The 13482-nt window shown below is 37.8% G+C and overlaps 2 protein-coding genes across 3 annotated transcripts; both read left to right on the plus strand.

Moving 5' to 3' along the window:
• Positions 1 to 653: 653 nt before the first annotated feature.
• On the plus strand, positions 654 to 2606 carry LOC103942132 (pentatricopeptide repeat-containing protein At1g08070, chloroplastic-like). The gene has a single exon (XM_009352343.3). The coding sequence runs from the start codon at positions 654 to 656 to the stop codon at positions 2604 to 2606; it is 1953 nt and encodes a 650-aa protein (XP_009350618.3).
• Positions 2607 to 5351: 2745 nt separating this feature from the next.
• Positions 5352 to 9120, plus strand: LOC103942131. 2 transcript variants are annotated; one of them, XM_048588907.1, is made up of 6 exons: positions 5352 to 5708; positions 6258 to 6511; positions 6952 to 7163; positions 7302 to 7569; positions 8125 to 8430; positions 8681 to 9120. In XM_048588907.1, exons 2-5 carry the CDS (start codon positions 6260 to 6262, stop codon positions 8416 to 8418), a joined length of 1026 nt encoding a protein of 341 aa, XP_048444864.1. In that variant the 5' UTR covers positions 5352 to 5708; positions 6258 to 6259; the 3' UTR covers positions 8419 to 8430; positions 8681 to 9120. The 2 variants fall into 2 exon arrangements, with proteins under 2 accessions (XP_048444864.1, XP_048444863.1); XM_048588906.1 differs by having other exon boundaries at positions 5353 to 5708; positions 8653 to 9120.
• The last annotated feature ends 4362 nt before the right edge of the window (positions 9121 to 13482 follow it).

The following is a 13482-nucleotide window of genomic DNA, read 5'->3' on the forward strand; positions in this document are numbered from 1 at the left end:
GAACCATTTATTCTCTTTACCATCATCTAAAGATCATATGTGCAAAAAATCATTCAATTTGGATATCTTTTAGTCATTCATATGCATTAAACAAATAGACAGTTCATCATAAAGATGTTACTTGTTATTAAAACCGTTGATTTGTTTGACGGAAGAGGATCCTCTCCGGATCAACTTTGTGGGGACCCTAGGGATACCCACATCCTAGCCGTTTATCGTACATTGTGCGGTCAGTTTTCGTCAGATACTATTTGTGTTTAATTTTAAATATAAAAAGTCGAATGACTTCTGACCGCATGATACACAATGAATGGCTAAGATGTGGGGATATGAGGATGAGATCCAATTCCTTGTTTGACACGTATGGATGACTAAACGATATTAAAATTGAATAATTTTTTGTAAATGTGATTTTTAGATGATGATAAAGATAATAAACGGTTTCGAATATGAAGTTCATACGCCAAATATATGTTAATCAGAAATGGGGGACAAGTAGATTTCCAAACGGAGGAACACCAGCATTAGGTGTAAAATGCGGGTTACCCGAAAATAACAATACAGTACCTTTTAGGCGGTAACTGCTAATTGTACAGTAGCTTTGATTGAAGAGTAAAGCGGGAAGCTTCAGCCCGTGTCTATTTTTGAGTAGCATGGCAACCAGCGGCAGCCCTCCCTGTATGCTTGTCGCCCAAACCCTCCCAACGTTTGAGAAATGCAGAACAATGTCTGAACTCCGGCAACTCCACGCCCACATTATCAAAACAAACCTCGTTACCCACAATTTGATCATAAACAAACTCGTATCCTCCTGTTCTCTCTCTGGCGGCCTGGAGCACGCCCTTTCGGTCTTTCGTCGAATTGAAAACCCCAATCCCTTCATGTTTTTCACACTCATAAGGCACATTTCTGACAGTGCGAATCCGTTGGAAGCTGTAGTTCTCTATGCGCATATGCTCTCTTCTTTGAAAAGTTTGGATGGCGTCGAATTTTCGATCCCTGCTGTACTGAAAGCGTGCGGCAAGTCGCGGGCTTTGGAGGAGGGGAGGCAAGTTCATGGCCAAGTGTTGAAAACCCAGTTGTTGTTTGATATGTATGTGGCGAACGCATTGATCAGGATGTACTCGGAGCTGGGAGAGATTGAATTGGCAAAGAGGGTGTTTGATAAAATGCATCAGAGAGATGTAATTTCTTGGAATTCACTGATTACAGGTTGTTTGAGGGTGCGGGAGATTGATTTGGCTCATGAGCTTTTCAATAAGATGCCCGAAAGGGACTTGGTTTCGTGCAATGCGATGATTGATGGGTATGGGAAGAGTGGGAAGTGTGAGCTTGCAGAGCAGGTTTTTAGGTCTATGAATGAAAAAGACGTGGTTACTTGGACATCAATGGTTTCAGCATATGTATTCAATCACCGTCCGAAGGAAGCATTGGGTTTATTTAGGGAAATATTGAATGTCAGAATTCAACCTGATGCCCCTGCTCTTGTTAGTGTTCTATCAGCCATCACCGAGTTGGGTTTTGTTGACGAAGGCAAATGGGTGCATACTTACATTTTGACAAATAAGATTAAGCTGAGTTCTGGGTTTATTGCTTCGGCTCTTATAGACATGTATGCGAAATGTGGACATATAGAAAATGCCTATCATGTCTTCAAACAGGTATCCCATTATAAAAATGTCGGGGACTGGAACTGTGTGATCTCCGGCCTTGCAATGCATGGGCTTGGTCATCAAGCTCTGGAGGTATTCCTTGACATGAAAACAAAAGAAATCAAGCCAGATGAGATCACTTTCTTAGGACTGTTGAGTGCTTGTAGTCATGGAGGTCTAGTTGAAGAGGGCAAGTTTTGTTTTAAACTCATGCAGGAGAAGTACAAAATCATCCCTACAATTCAGCACTATGGATGCATTATTGATCTCTTAGGTAGAGGTGGGCAGTTGGATGATGCTGTTGAGATTGTACAGAATATGCCCATGGAGGCTGATGTTATTGTTTGGAAAGCTATTCTCAGCGCTTGTGTGCAGAATGGTGATGTAGCAATTGGGGAAAGTGCTGCCTTGAAGGCCATAGAGTTAGCTCCCGAAGACTCAAGTTGTTACGTTCTCCTCTCAAATATTTACGCCAAAGTTGGGAGATGGGATGATGTGCGCAAGGTCAGATTAATGATGAGACAAAGAGGAGTGAGAAAGATTCCCGGATCCAGTTCAATCCTTGTGAACGGGAAGGTTCATGAATTTCTTGTGGGAAAGGAAATGGATGTTAAATGTAACGTCGAGGTTCTTTCGAAGATAGAAGAGGTGGTCTCTAGGTTGAAATTGGAAGGATATAAGCCTGACCTGACTCAAGTTCTTCTGGATATTGAAGAGGAAAACAAAGAGAGCTCACTTACCCTTCACAGCGAGAAGATGGCACTTGCATTTGGACTAATAAACACTAGCAACGGAGCTCCTATTCATATAGTGAAAAACTTAAGGGTTTGCTGTGATTGCCATTCGTTTATCAAACTGGTTTCTCGCATTTACAATTGCCGAGTTGTTGTGAGAGACCAAAACCGTTTCCACTGTTTTGAGAATGGTTCCTGCTCCTGCAAAGACTTTTGGTAGTACAATTTTTGTTAGCCTATTTGTAAACCACATGACAGAAGACTTGTATGGTATGGCAACTAATTCACGGGGCAGACGTATGCAGGATGCAACGTGATCAAACGGACATGTAATTTTCCTAACATGGTACATTGCCGCAGAGACGCGGGTTCAGTTCCATTGCCATTGATCCATACATTGAGAATGCTATGCATGGTTGAGAGGACAGCGACTACCGATTTGGACAGCTGTGGCAGAGGGAGAGGAAGAGGGAGAGCTTCCTCTTATTTATGCAGAGTCACTGATGATCCAATTCACTTGTCCATGTATGTTGTTCCGATATCTATGAGGTGTGGGTCCCACAACTAATTAAAACTGCACTACATGATTTCTTGTATTGCAGTTTTAGTTAGCTTATGGGCAACAGTGTTTATGTATTGAAAATATTGTTCCATTGAACCTTTTTCATATGTGATTAAAAAAAAAAAAAAAAAAAAGGCATCGAGCAGGCTTCAGTACTATACGATTGGTGTTAAGGAAATGATTTCCGCACTCTTTTGTTTTTCCTCACGTACTTCTCTTTTATCTTCTAACTGTTGGATTAAAAAATCAAAGTTGTGTAGAAGGAGAAAACGGAAATCATTTTCCTCAATTTTATTTGAATGTCTAGATTTTTCTTAGTTGGAATATTTGTCTGGTTTTGTTTTTGACACAATTCTCACCAGCTCTACGACTCGATTGTATTCACCTGTCAGTATCCCAATGAAAATCAAGAGATGATGAAAGGGCAAGCATTAAAATGGCAAGTCTTTCACGTCTCACCCTGATTTCCTCTGAAAGTAAATAAAACATAATTGATTGGCATTATTGCATGTCATTTTGTGGTTTCCTCTAAAAGTAAATAAAACATAATTGATTGGCATTATTGCATGCCATTTTGCGGTTCAATTTTTCTTGTGGGTCTTCTTCTTCATAGTGACATGTGTTACTACTACTAGCTTGTGCCAAGGCGTCTCTCCACGTACTAAACGATTGGCTAAGTAATTTTCAACGACTGGACATTGATTCTTTGGTTCTTTTCCCACCAATTTTCTCAAGATAATTGATATGAATAAGACTCCACATTTCTCGCAACTGCATCTCATTACCTGTAAGCGAACTATGAGTACAACCCAGCTAGTACACAACGCAACATCTTCAAGAAGCAACTAATTCATACCTGCACCAGTGGTCATTTTGTTGAAAAAAAATGGATTGAAACTTTGAGACAAAGAAAGGAATGTGATTGAAAGTAGTTGAGAAAATATGAAATTGTTGTGTAAGGTAGATGATAATGAGAAGGTATTTATAGAAATGTAAAAACAATTTTTTTTAAAAAAATTCAGATTTTTTTTTTGAATTTTTTACAATTTTTTTTAAATTTTTATTCAACTAATTAATCTCTGCCGTTGGATATAAAAAAATTTAAATTCCAACACTCCAGATTGTGTCACGTGTCACAACGGTAACTTTTCTTAATTTTAAAACTATTTTTTCTTTTATTTTTTTATTTATAAAGCATATTAATATCCACCGTTGATCTCAGATCGAACGGTGGATATTAAATAAGACTTCTTTTTTTTTGACCGTTGAGATCGAACGGTCCAAATTAAAGATTCGTTGAGATCGAACGGACCGTGGGAAGCCACTTGGCTTCCCAACGGTAACTGAAAAAGCAATTTTTTTTCTGATTTTGTGTCGGCGACACGCCCCCACGCTCGAGTGGGGTGCACGCGCTTGATAGAAAAAAAATTAAAAAAGGCTTGACGCTAGGCTGACGTCAGCGCTGGCGTCACAGGGCCTCAGGCTCTCGGGCTCTCGGGCTGGCAATTCTCCACGGGCCTGGAGCTCGGGCCTCCACCTCCACCCGGGCTCTCCAACGTTGGAGCCGGCCCACAGGGCCTCAGGCCCCTTTTCTCTCCCCCGTCCCCCGAGCAACCAACAACGCTAGACTTGCTCTAACATGGTACATTGCCGCAGAGACGCGGGTTCAGTTCCATTGCCATTGATCCATACATTGAGAATGCTATGCATGGTTGAGAGGACAGCGACTACCGATTTGGACAGATGTGGCAGAGAGAGAGGAAGAGGGAGAGCTTCCTCTTATATATACAGAGTCACTGATGATCCAATTCGCTTGTCCATGTATGTTGTTCCGATATCTATGAGGTATGGGTCCCACAACTAATTAAAACTGCACTACATGATTTCTTGTATTGCAGTTTTAGTTAGCGTATGGGCAACAGTGTTTATGTATTGAAAATATTGTTCCATTGAACCTTTTTCATATGTGATTAAAAAAAAAAAAAGGCATTGAGCAGGCTTCAGTACTATACAATTGGTGTTAAAGAAATGATTTCCGCACTCTTTTTTTTTTTCTCCCATACTTCTCTTTTATCTTCTAACTGTTGGATTAAAAAATCAAAGTTTTGTAGAAGGAGAAAACGGAAATCATTTTCCTCAATTTTATTTGAATGTCTGGATTTTTCTTAGTTGGAATATTTGTCTGGTTTTGTTTTTGACACAATTCTCACCAGCTCTACGACTCGATTGTATTCACCTGTCAGTATCCCAATGAAAATCAAGAGATGATGAAAGGGCAGGCATTAAAATGGCAAGTCTTTCACGTCTCACCCTGATTTCCTCTGAAAGTAAATAAAACATAATTGAATGGCATTATTGCATGTCATTTTGTGGTTTCCTCTAAAAGTATATAAAACATAATTGATTGGCATTATTGCATGCCATTTTGCGGTTCAATTTTTCTTGTGGGTCTTCTTCTTCACAGTGACATGTGTTGTCTGTACTTACTGGCTGCATTTTAAAGGGAAGAAATAGGTGGAATGAGCAATATTCCAGCAATAAGTCCTCACTCCAGAAACACAGCAATTTTCCCAATATCTTTCTTTTCATTTTTTTGAGGTGGGGTTTTGATTTCTTCCAGGATTTTGGGATTTATTTGTTTCTTTCTTTTTTACTTTCTTTAAAATTCACTTGCTGGGTCGGTTGAGCAACAAGGTATCAGCTGCTTCAGAAAAGGCTGGAACAGAGCAAGACCAGACCGACTTCTTTTCTATTTTTCAGGTCAGTTTCCTATTTTCTTTCTTTTTTATTATTATTTTCAATTTTTGCTGGTTAGATGGGGTTCTGAGGGGAAAGAGGGTGGGGGAAGCCTCGAACCTGAATGAGGAGGGCCACAAGGGTATTTCCACTAGCCCTCCTCTTTTATTTTTGCTAGTTGGGTTGTCGTAGTTTGCTAAAATTCTTACTTACCTGCATTTGATTGTTCCAAAAGATATGAACACTTTTGTATTTGAGATAATTGTTAATCTTTGTGAACGAAATTGATATACTTTCTTGTTCCTTCAGTAGAATTTTATCTGATGCCGTATATTACCAACATTTCTGCTGCTTCTATTTAGGTTTTGTAAAAGTACATAACTAATAAACTGAGATGCATTCCATATTTTTTTGGTGTATAAATTTTAAAACCAAATTACCAAGGTATCCAATCTATAATTCTTGCAACGATTTATCATGTCGTACCACACAGCAAAAGCAAATATTATCTATATATTTGTTCAATGATTGTGCTACTAACATGGTAGACCCTCTGGTACTATTTTCTCCCAGAAATGATTGGACCAGTAGCAATAGCTTTGACTGTGGGTCTTCTTGGATGGGCTTATCAGGCACTAAAGCCTCCCCCTCCCAAAATATGTGGATCGCCGGACGGTCCTCCTGTCACTTCTCCTAGAGTAAAACTCAGTGATGGTAGGCATTTGGCTTACAGGGAATTTGGAGTTCCAAAAGAAGAGGCGAAACACAAGATCATCGTCATTCATGGCTTTTTAAGTTCCAAAGATATGAGTTTGCCTGTCACTCAAGTATGAACCAACACTTATTTTCAGTCCTGCACTAGTTGTTATAACTTTTATCAATCTGAGATGGATATGCTGCAACATTGAGTTGATATGATGGGTAGGTAGGAGCACTCATTTATGTTCCATGGAATATTAGGAAAAGGAAATGATCTCACTGTAATTGGTTACTGTATTGTGAGGAATATAACTAATTATTGAAGCATGCCGATGTTATGTCATATGTTGGAGTATGCCAAGATTTGAATAAAATGAATAACTGGTGATCATCTGCACTAGACATGAATGCTAATGTTGAACTCCTCTCTGGTCTTCTCTACCTCAATTTGGATTTGGAAGATGTGATGGATTTAAATATTTGCATTTATAGTGCATCATTAGTGCACCTCTCACTCATTCCTTCTTTGATACAAGTGGAATGCCTTCTGTTCGGTTTTGTTTGTCAGGAACTCATAGAGGAGTTAAGGATATATTTCCTGTTCTTCGACAGAGCTGGCTATGGAGAGAGTGATCCATATCCTTCACGTTCTGTGAAGAGCGAAGCTTTTGATATTCAAGAGCTAGCTGACAAGTTGCTGATTGGGTCTAAATTTTATGTAATCGGAATCTCAATGGGAGCTTACCCTGTTTGGAGTTGCTTGAAATACATACCACACAGGCATGATACCTAGTTTAACTACCAGACTACGAGTTTTGCCTATGTTTTATTTTCAACAAAATTTAATGTCAATCTCTCTCTTTTATGTTAGGAAAGCTTGTATCTAATATTACTGATACTGTGATACATTATTTGCAGATTGTCTGGAGCTTCCCTGGTAGTTCCTTTCGTGAACTACTGGTGGCGTCACTTTCCTGCTGATCTATTAAGAGAATCCCTTGGTAAGCTGCAGCTATCAGACCAATGGACATTCCGAGTTGCACATTACACTCCTTGGTTATTGCATTGGTGGATGACCCAGAAATGGTTCCCTTCACTAAGTATCTTGGCTGGGAATAACGCAATTTTCTGCCCGAAAGATTTAGAGATGTTGCAGAAACTCTCAGAAACACCAACTATTGGTCAGGTACTCAAATTTTCTCATTGTCTGCGCACAGTACTAGATCGACCAATTTTCTTTTTCCCTCTTGCAATTACAATTTGAGGTTCAAATCTTTCAATGCTATATTTTGTTGGTTTAAGATTGTTTAAGCTCTTTATATTCAAACACATCATTTCTCTGATTTGAACTCACAGCTTAGGGGTTATGTTATCAGGGCAATTACTGAAAACAAAATTTTACCTTAAAACTTGAAAGTGGGAGGATGGCCTGCATTCAGTATTTGGTTTTAGTAGTGTCGAACGCTAGCCAAAATTATTAATCTTCTGCTGCAGCAATTATCTAAGCTGACTTAATTTTGCAACCATTTTTTGTACTCAATTTTATCGTCTTATTGAAACTATAATTCAGAGGAGAAGACACTTACCTATAACCAGCGTATGTGATGCAATCTCAAATCTTTTAGTGTCATTGATGTCTTGAGATTATTCCTTTGCTACCGAAACATGAGAGTTGAGAGACATGGGATGTTCTTAATTGCTTGGTAACCATCAGTATCTTTTGTTTATGTTACAAATTCAGGAAAAGATTATGCAGCAAGGAGAGCATGAATCACTGTTCCGAGACATACTGGCTGGTTATGGAAAATGGGAATTCGACCCCTTGGATCTCAGCAATCCCTTCCCTGACAACGAGGGATCAGTTCACATTTGGCAAGGCTATGAGGACAGGATCATTCCTTATAAACTAAACCGTTATATTGCAGAGGAGCTTCCCTGGATTCGTTACCACGAAGTTCCTGATTTTGGGCATTTTCTGATGTTCGACAAGAATCAATGTGAAGCCGTTTTGAAGGCACTTTTGCTTGGATTATGAACTCCCTAAGTAGTAAGTCTTTCTTGAATGCTGCAATGTGTATTACATATAAAGATCTTCTGTATTTTATTGCAATGTAAAACTTAATCATCAGCTTACTTCTCTGGCACAAAGAATTCATAAGTTGTTCGGCATGATTGTACACGTCTGCTGTCTCGAAAGTCATCTTCAGAGCGGAAATATACCGTAATCTGATTCACGTCATTTCTTTGGCACTGTAACATTTTTCTGCAGGCTTGTAAGTTGCTCTGTATGTATCCAGATTAAGTACCATGAAGTTGAAGATGGTGGTCGTCTGTTGATTCATGAGAATGCTCTATGTGAAGCCATTTTCGAGGAACGTTTGCTCGGAGAAGAACCTTCTATCAGATAGTCCTAGCTCAACAGCAACATTGATTATTGCTAGGATTTTGCTAAGGCCAGTCATTCAGACACGCACGCGCGATTTTCTAACAATTGATTAAATGTTATCTACAACCCGAATTTGCTCACGCGCTTGTGGGCACTTAGCTCTCTTTTATATGTGAACACGCCTAAAGAGAAGTTTCACCTGTATTAGGAGGGCAAGGGCGCGGTTACTATTCACTCTCAGTAGTACGCGCTTTGTGCAACTCCACCTATTGGATAAGGGGACTATATGTTTAAGTTTGTTTAAATGTGAACTTTGTAAGTTTGTTTTTTGAAAATAAAAAATATTGTCTAGCTCCATAGTTTATTTCAAATACAAGGCAAAATCAAAGTATTACAACAAGCATAATTAATTTTAAAAATAAATGTCTTCAATCTCCTCGACCAATTGTGCATGAATCTTCTTCCACATTTGTTGTTCCCTCATCTCATTTTCCATGGTCGAGTCATGAGTAACATGCACCCAAACCTCAAATAAAGCAACTTCTTTCCCAATCGACCAAATTGTCTTCTCACTCTCTTTTCTTTTCTTTTTTTTTTTTTTTTTTGGTAAAAAAGAGATTTGGAAAGTAGAAAACAAATATAGAAGATTTAGTAAAAATAAATATTGAGTTGTGCTGTGGGGAATAAAGAAGTTGGTTGGGTATTTATAGAATAATAAAAACATTCCTAGTTTTCTCCTTTTTTATTATTATTTTTCTATTTTTTTTTTAAATATTTTACGATTGGATTAATTGTGACTGTTGATTTTCCTACTCATCTGAAATCAAATCCACAAGAACATACCATGTGGCACAATGGTAATTTTTTCAATTTTTTTCACTGTTGGAAATCCAACGGTCCAGATTATTAGGCTATTGGAAATCCAATGGCTCTCATCGCGCCACACCATAGAGCCTTTGGGCTCTTCTATTAGAGCTGTTGCAGAGGGGTTCACCGTTGCAGAAGTTGACGGCCCTCTCCTCCATTTGCGCATGTATTACACATGCTAGACACAAAATAAAAAATGTGACTGACGTCAACCTTGCCCGTTAGTGCAAGGTTGGGCTTAACTTGCTCAGGCTTTTGGGTGAGCTTCACATAGCCCACAACTTGCCTTTTTCAATTTGATCCACTGAAGGTGTTTTTTTTGGGTTGAAGGGCATCTGTCAAGTCCTTGTCGTTGCCCTAAACCTGACAATTTCTTACACAACTAGTTAACACGATACATAAACAACACGAAAATAACAGGTTTTGAGTTAACACGATAACTAATAGGGTTGTTATCGAGTCACACAATAAGAACCCGTTAATAACATGTCCTTAACAGGTTTACACAAGGATGTCATGCGGGTACCCCCGTTTCGACATGTTAAGAAAATAATATTGTTATGATTTTAATTTTTTAAACTACTAAAAAAACTTACTATAAAAGACAATAGCCATAGTGTATATGTATATGTATATATTGTATATTAAATATGTATTATTATATTATTATTTTATATAAATTTATTTTTTTATTTTTTTATAGTATATTATAGGCAAAGTGTGAGATTAAAAAAAATATAACAACATTAAAAATAAAAATATCAATAATTTAAAAATACCAAAGACATTAGAAAAAATTATAATAATTAATATACAAGTGCGAAAATTGTGAAAAAAATAGGCAAACGCTCGTGATTGCATCATCTACACTTTGAGAATGGGTACGTTGCCATTTAGAACCACACAAACCCTCATGAATAGCATTTGTAAGGGAGTTCAAAATAAATAAAATTCATAATTATTAATGTACAAGTCTAAAAAATGTGAAAGCATATATAAACGCTCATGATTGCATCCTCAACGTTGAAACACAGCTCTCTTCATTTTGCATAATCTTGAACATTTGGTGTTTTGTAGCAATGTACTAATGTTTTTTCATTTGCCTCTTATTTTGAGATATGTAATACTTGAATGACAAATGTTTTTTTTTTTTTTTAATGTTTTGAAGTAATGTTTATGTGATAATGTGGTATGCATATACTAATTCAGTATTATGTTTTATATTTTTTGGGTCAAATTTTGTTTTTCATTTTCATTATTTATTAATTTAAAATATATTTATTTTCACGGGTAACATGTCGAATCATATTACTTGATAATATTAACGGGTCGATTTCAGGTCGGATCATATTACCCATTTACTTTAACGGATGTTTCACGACACAACCCATTAAGATATCAGGTATGACATGAAAACGATACGAACACGGAAAACAAGACATGAATGTCAGGTCTACATTGCCCTTTGGCAACAAGTGTACTTGCTCTAAAGATTACTAGCCTAGTCTAGTATTTATATATTTTTGTGTTATATCTGCTTATGTAACTTTTGAACCCAATCAAAACATGCAACTTTGAAATTAAATTTGTTCTCTCCTCTCCCACTATGACAAAAACATAAAACTCTTTAAAGTTTTTTTTTTCTCTCCAGCCGCAGGCTCCTTGCCACGGCTTTGGATCGGCGACAGGCCTCATTCCTATTTTTTATGCTTTTTCTTCTCCCTTCCTTCACTACCCCCCAGCTCCCCTTCTCCATCTCTTCACCCTTGCTTTGTGAGCAACCTCCATGTTTTGATGGAGTTCCTCTCCCAAACCCAATCTCTACACCCTATTTTTGAGATAGATCTATGAGTTGGGGTTCGATTTGTGGTTGTGGTGGGTAGGGGTGCAACTCGAGCAAATTGGGCGGTTTGGAGGGTCAACTCAACCCTAACCCAACATTCACATTTCGGGCTCGAGTTCAAGTTGAGTTTCATTAAGGTTTATTCGGATTTGAATTTAATTGGGTTCAGGTTTACTTGGTTGGGTTTGGGTTGTCCAACTTTTTTTTAGTTTAATCCTTTAACAACTTAATTTTTAAAAAATTAAGCCAAATAGCATCAAGGCTAGTTAACCTCAGTATTATAAATCAATCAAAACTTCAATTCAATTCTACAAATTGATATCCGCTTAAAAGTGAAACCAAATACGCAAGTTTTAACCATGCAAAGTTTGAATTAAAAATAGAAGATACCAGAGCTTGTACAAAAAGGGGAAAAAAAAGCTCAACACTTCATATCCAAATATAAACAAACGCCGAACTGAAGTCTTGTTGTCCGTATTCAATTTGCATCTCTATTAAATAAGAAAAATAGTTAGTTGTATATCATATATTCACAACTATCATTATAATCCTTTAAAATAAAGTACATGAGGACCTACAAATTAAGAAATAGAATCAAGTTTAGTGCTCCATGAAACCCCAATGTTCAAAAGCTTCACACTATCAACTTTGCCAATAAATGAAATTGTACCAAATATTATAAAAGGTTGTTGGTTGTTGGACTTGGGTGTAATATGTGCATCAGTTCATTTGGGTTTAATCAGGTTAGAGTGGGTTGATAAATCCGGTTGGGCTTGGGCAGGCAACAAATCAACCCCACCCAACCCAACAAATGAATGGGTTGAAGTTACGTTGGGTTCGGTCGAGTTATAACTAAGAAAAAACCCGCTTGTTTGGGTTTAAATTCGTGTTGGACGTGAGCGAGTTCGGGTTGGCTGAACTCAAATTGCACCCTTAATGGTGGGTCGAAATGAATGAGGATCCTTTCTGGATTCTCAAATCATGTCTGTTCATCATACATCATGCGATCAGACATAATTTTAAATACTTTTATTTAAAATTAAATATAAATAGTACCTGACGAAAATTAACAGTACGATATACGATGAACGAACAGGATTTGAAGATTCTCAGAATCCTTACAAATAAGATCCATAGAGGATCCTCCTGTGGTCGAAACCACCTTCTTCCACTTGGTTTCCATGGTGGACACGCGCTCATCAGTCGTTCCAGCGCTCCTTGGCCATAACTGTCACAAATTCATATCAAGTCAACGATGTTACAGAACCACAACGAACCAACGACGAACCCACAGTAGCCTGTGGCTCGATCTATAGCTTGGTAGCCTTATAAATGGTCAAATTGGTGTGGATTCTCCTTACTTGGGTTATGATTGTTGTGTATCTATATGGCGCTGTTGCTAATGTCAAGACTTACGTGTCCTTTTTCATTGTGGAGATGAGTCGACGTTTGTTTCCTTCTCAACTTAGTTGTAATTGGTACCGCCTAGCAGTTTGTGTGACCTAGTTTTTTAGTGATTTGGCATTGTGTGTTCCTCAGTTTCGAATATGTCACCACTGATCTATTGTGGCAGATCCGCACGACTAGTTCTTGTGTTTTGTTGTGGTGGCCATGTAGGGGAGATATTATTGTTGTGTTGTTCTTTATTCTCTTAAGATTACAAATTTAATCATCGAAAAAGATGCATCCAATTGGTACTCTCTGATAATTGTGTTGTAACTGTACTCTCTATCAATGGAACCAAATCAATATTACCTCTTCCTCCCTTGAGACCAAGTCTAGATATATGTATGTATTTTCATTAAACTTTAAGAACACGTTTTCATTCAAAAAATAGAACACGTATTCGTTGACAACATCAATTCGAACACTTAGTGGGCATGTGATTGTTGGACCGGTAGACTCGGGCCTTGATTGAGCCCAGCCCGCATCGTCTCGACTCTTTTACTTCTTATATTGATCACTCATTGGAATACATTCATTATCCAAGTATAATTTATCAT

The sequence above is a fragment of a genome, unplaced genomic scaffold, assembly GCF_019419815.1.
Source record: "Pyrus x bretschneideri cultivar Hongxiangsu unplaced genomic scaffold, Pyrus_bretschneideri_v1 Contig29, whole genome shotgun sequence".
NCBI lineage: Eukaryota > Viridiplantae > Streptophyta > Magnoliopsida > Rosales > Rosaceae > Pyrus > Pyrus x bretschneideri.

Coding starts and splice junctions, on each gene's coding strand:
- LOC103942132 (XM_009352343.3), top strand. CDS start 654: ATGGCAACCAGCGGCAGCCCTCCCTGTATGCTTGTCGCCCAAACCCTC.
- LOC103942131 (XM_048588907.1), top strand. CDS start 6,260: ATGATTGGACCAGTAGCAATAGCTTTGACTGTGGGTCTTCTTGGATGG. Junction 6,512..6,951: donor TGAGTTTGCCTGTCACTCAA/GTATGAACCAAC, acceptor TTTGTTTGTCAG/GAACTCATAGAGGAGTTAAG. Junction 7,570..8,124: donor AAACACCAACTATTGGTCAG/GTACTCAAATTT, acceptor TTACAAATTCAG/GAAAAGATTATGCAGCAAGG.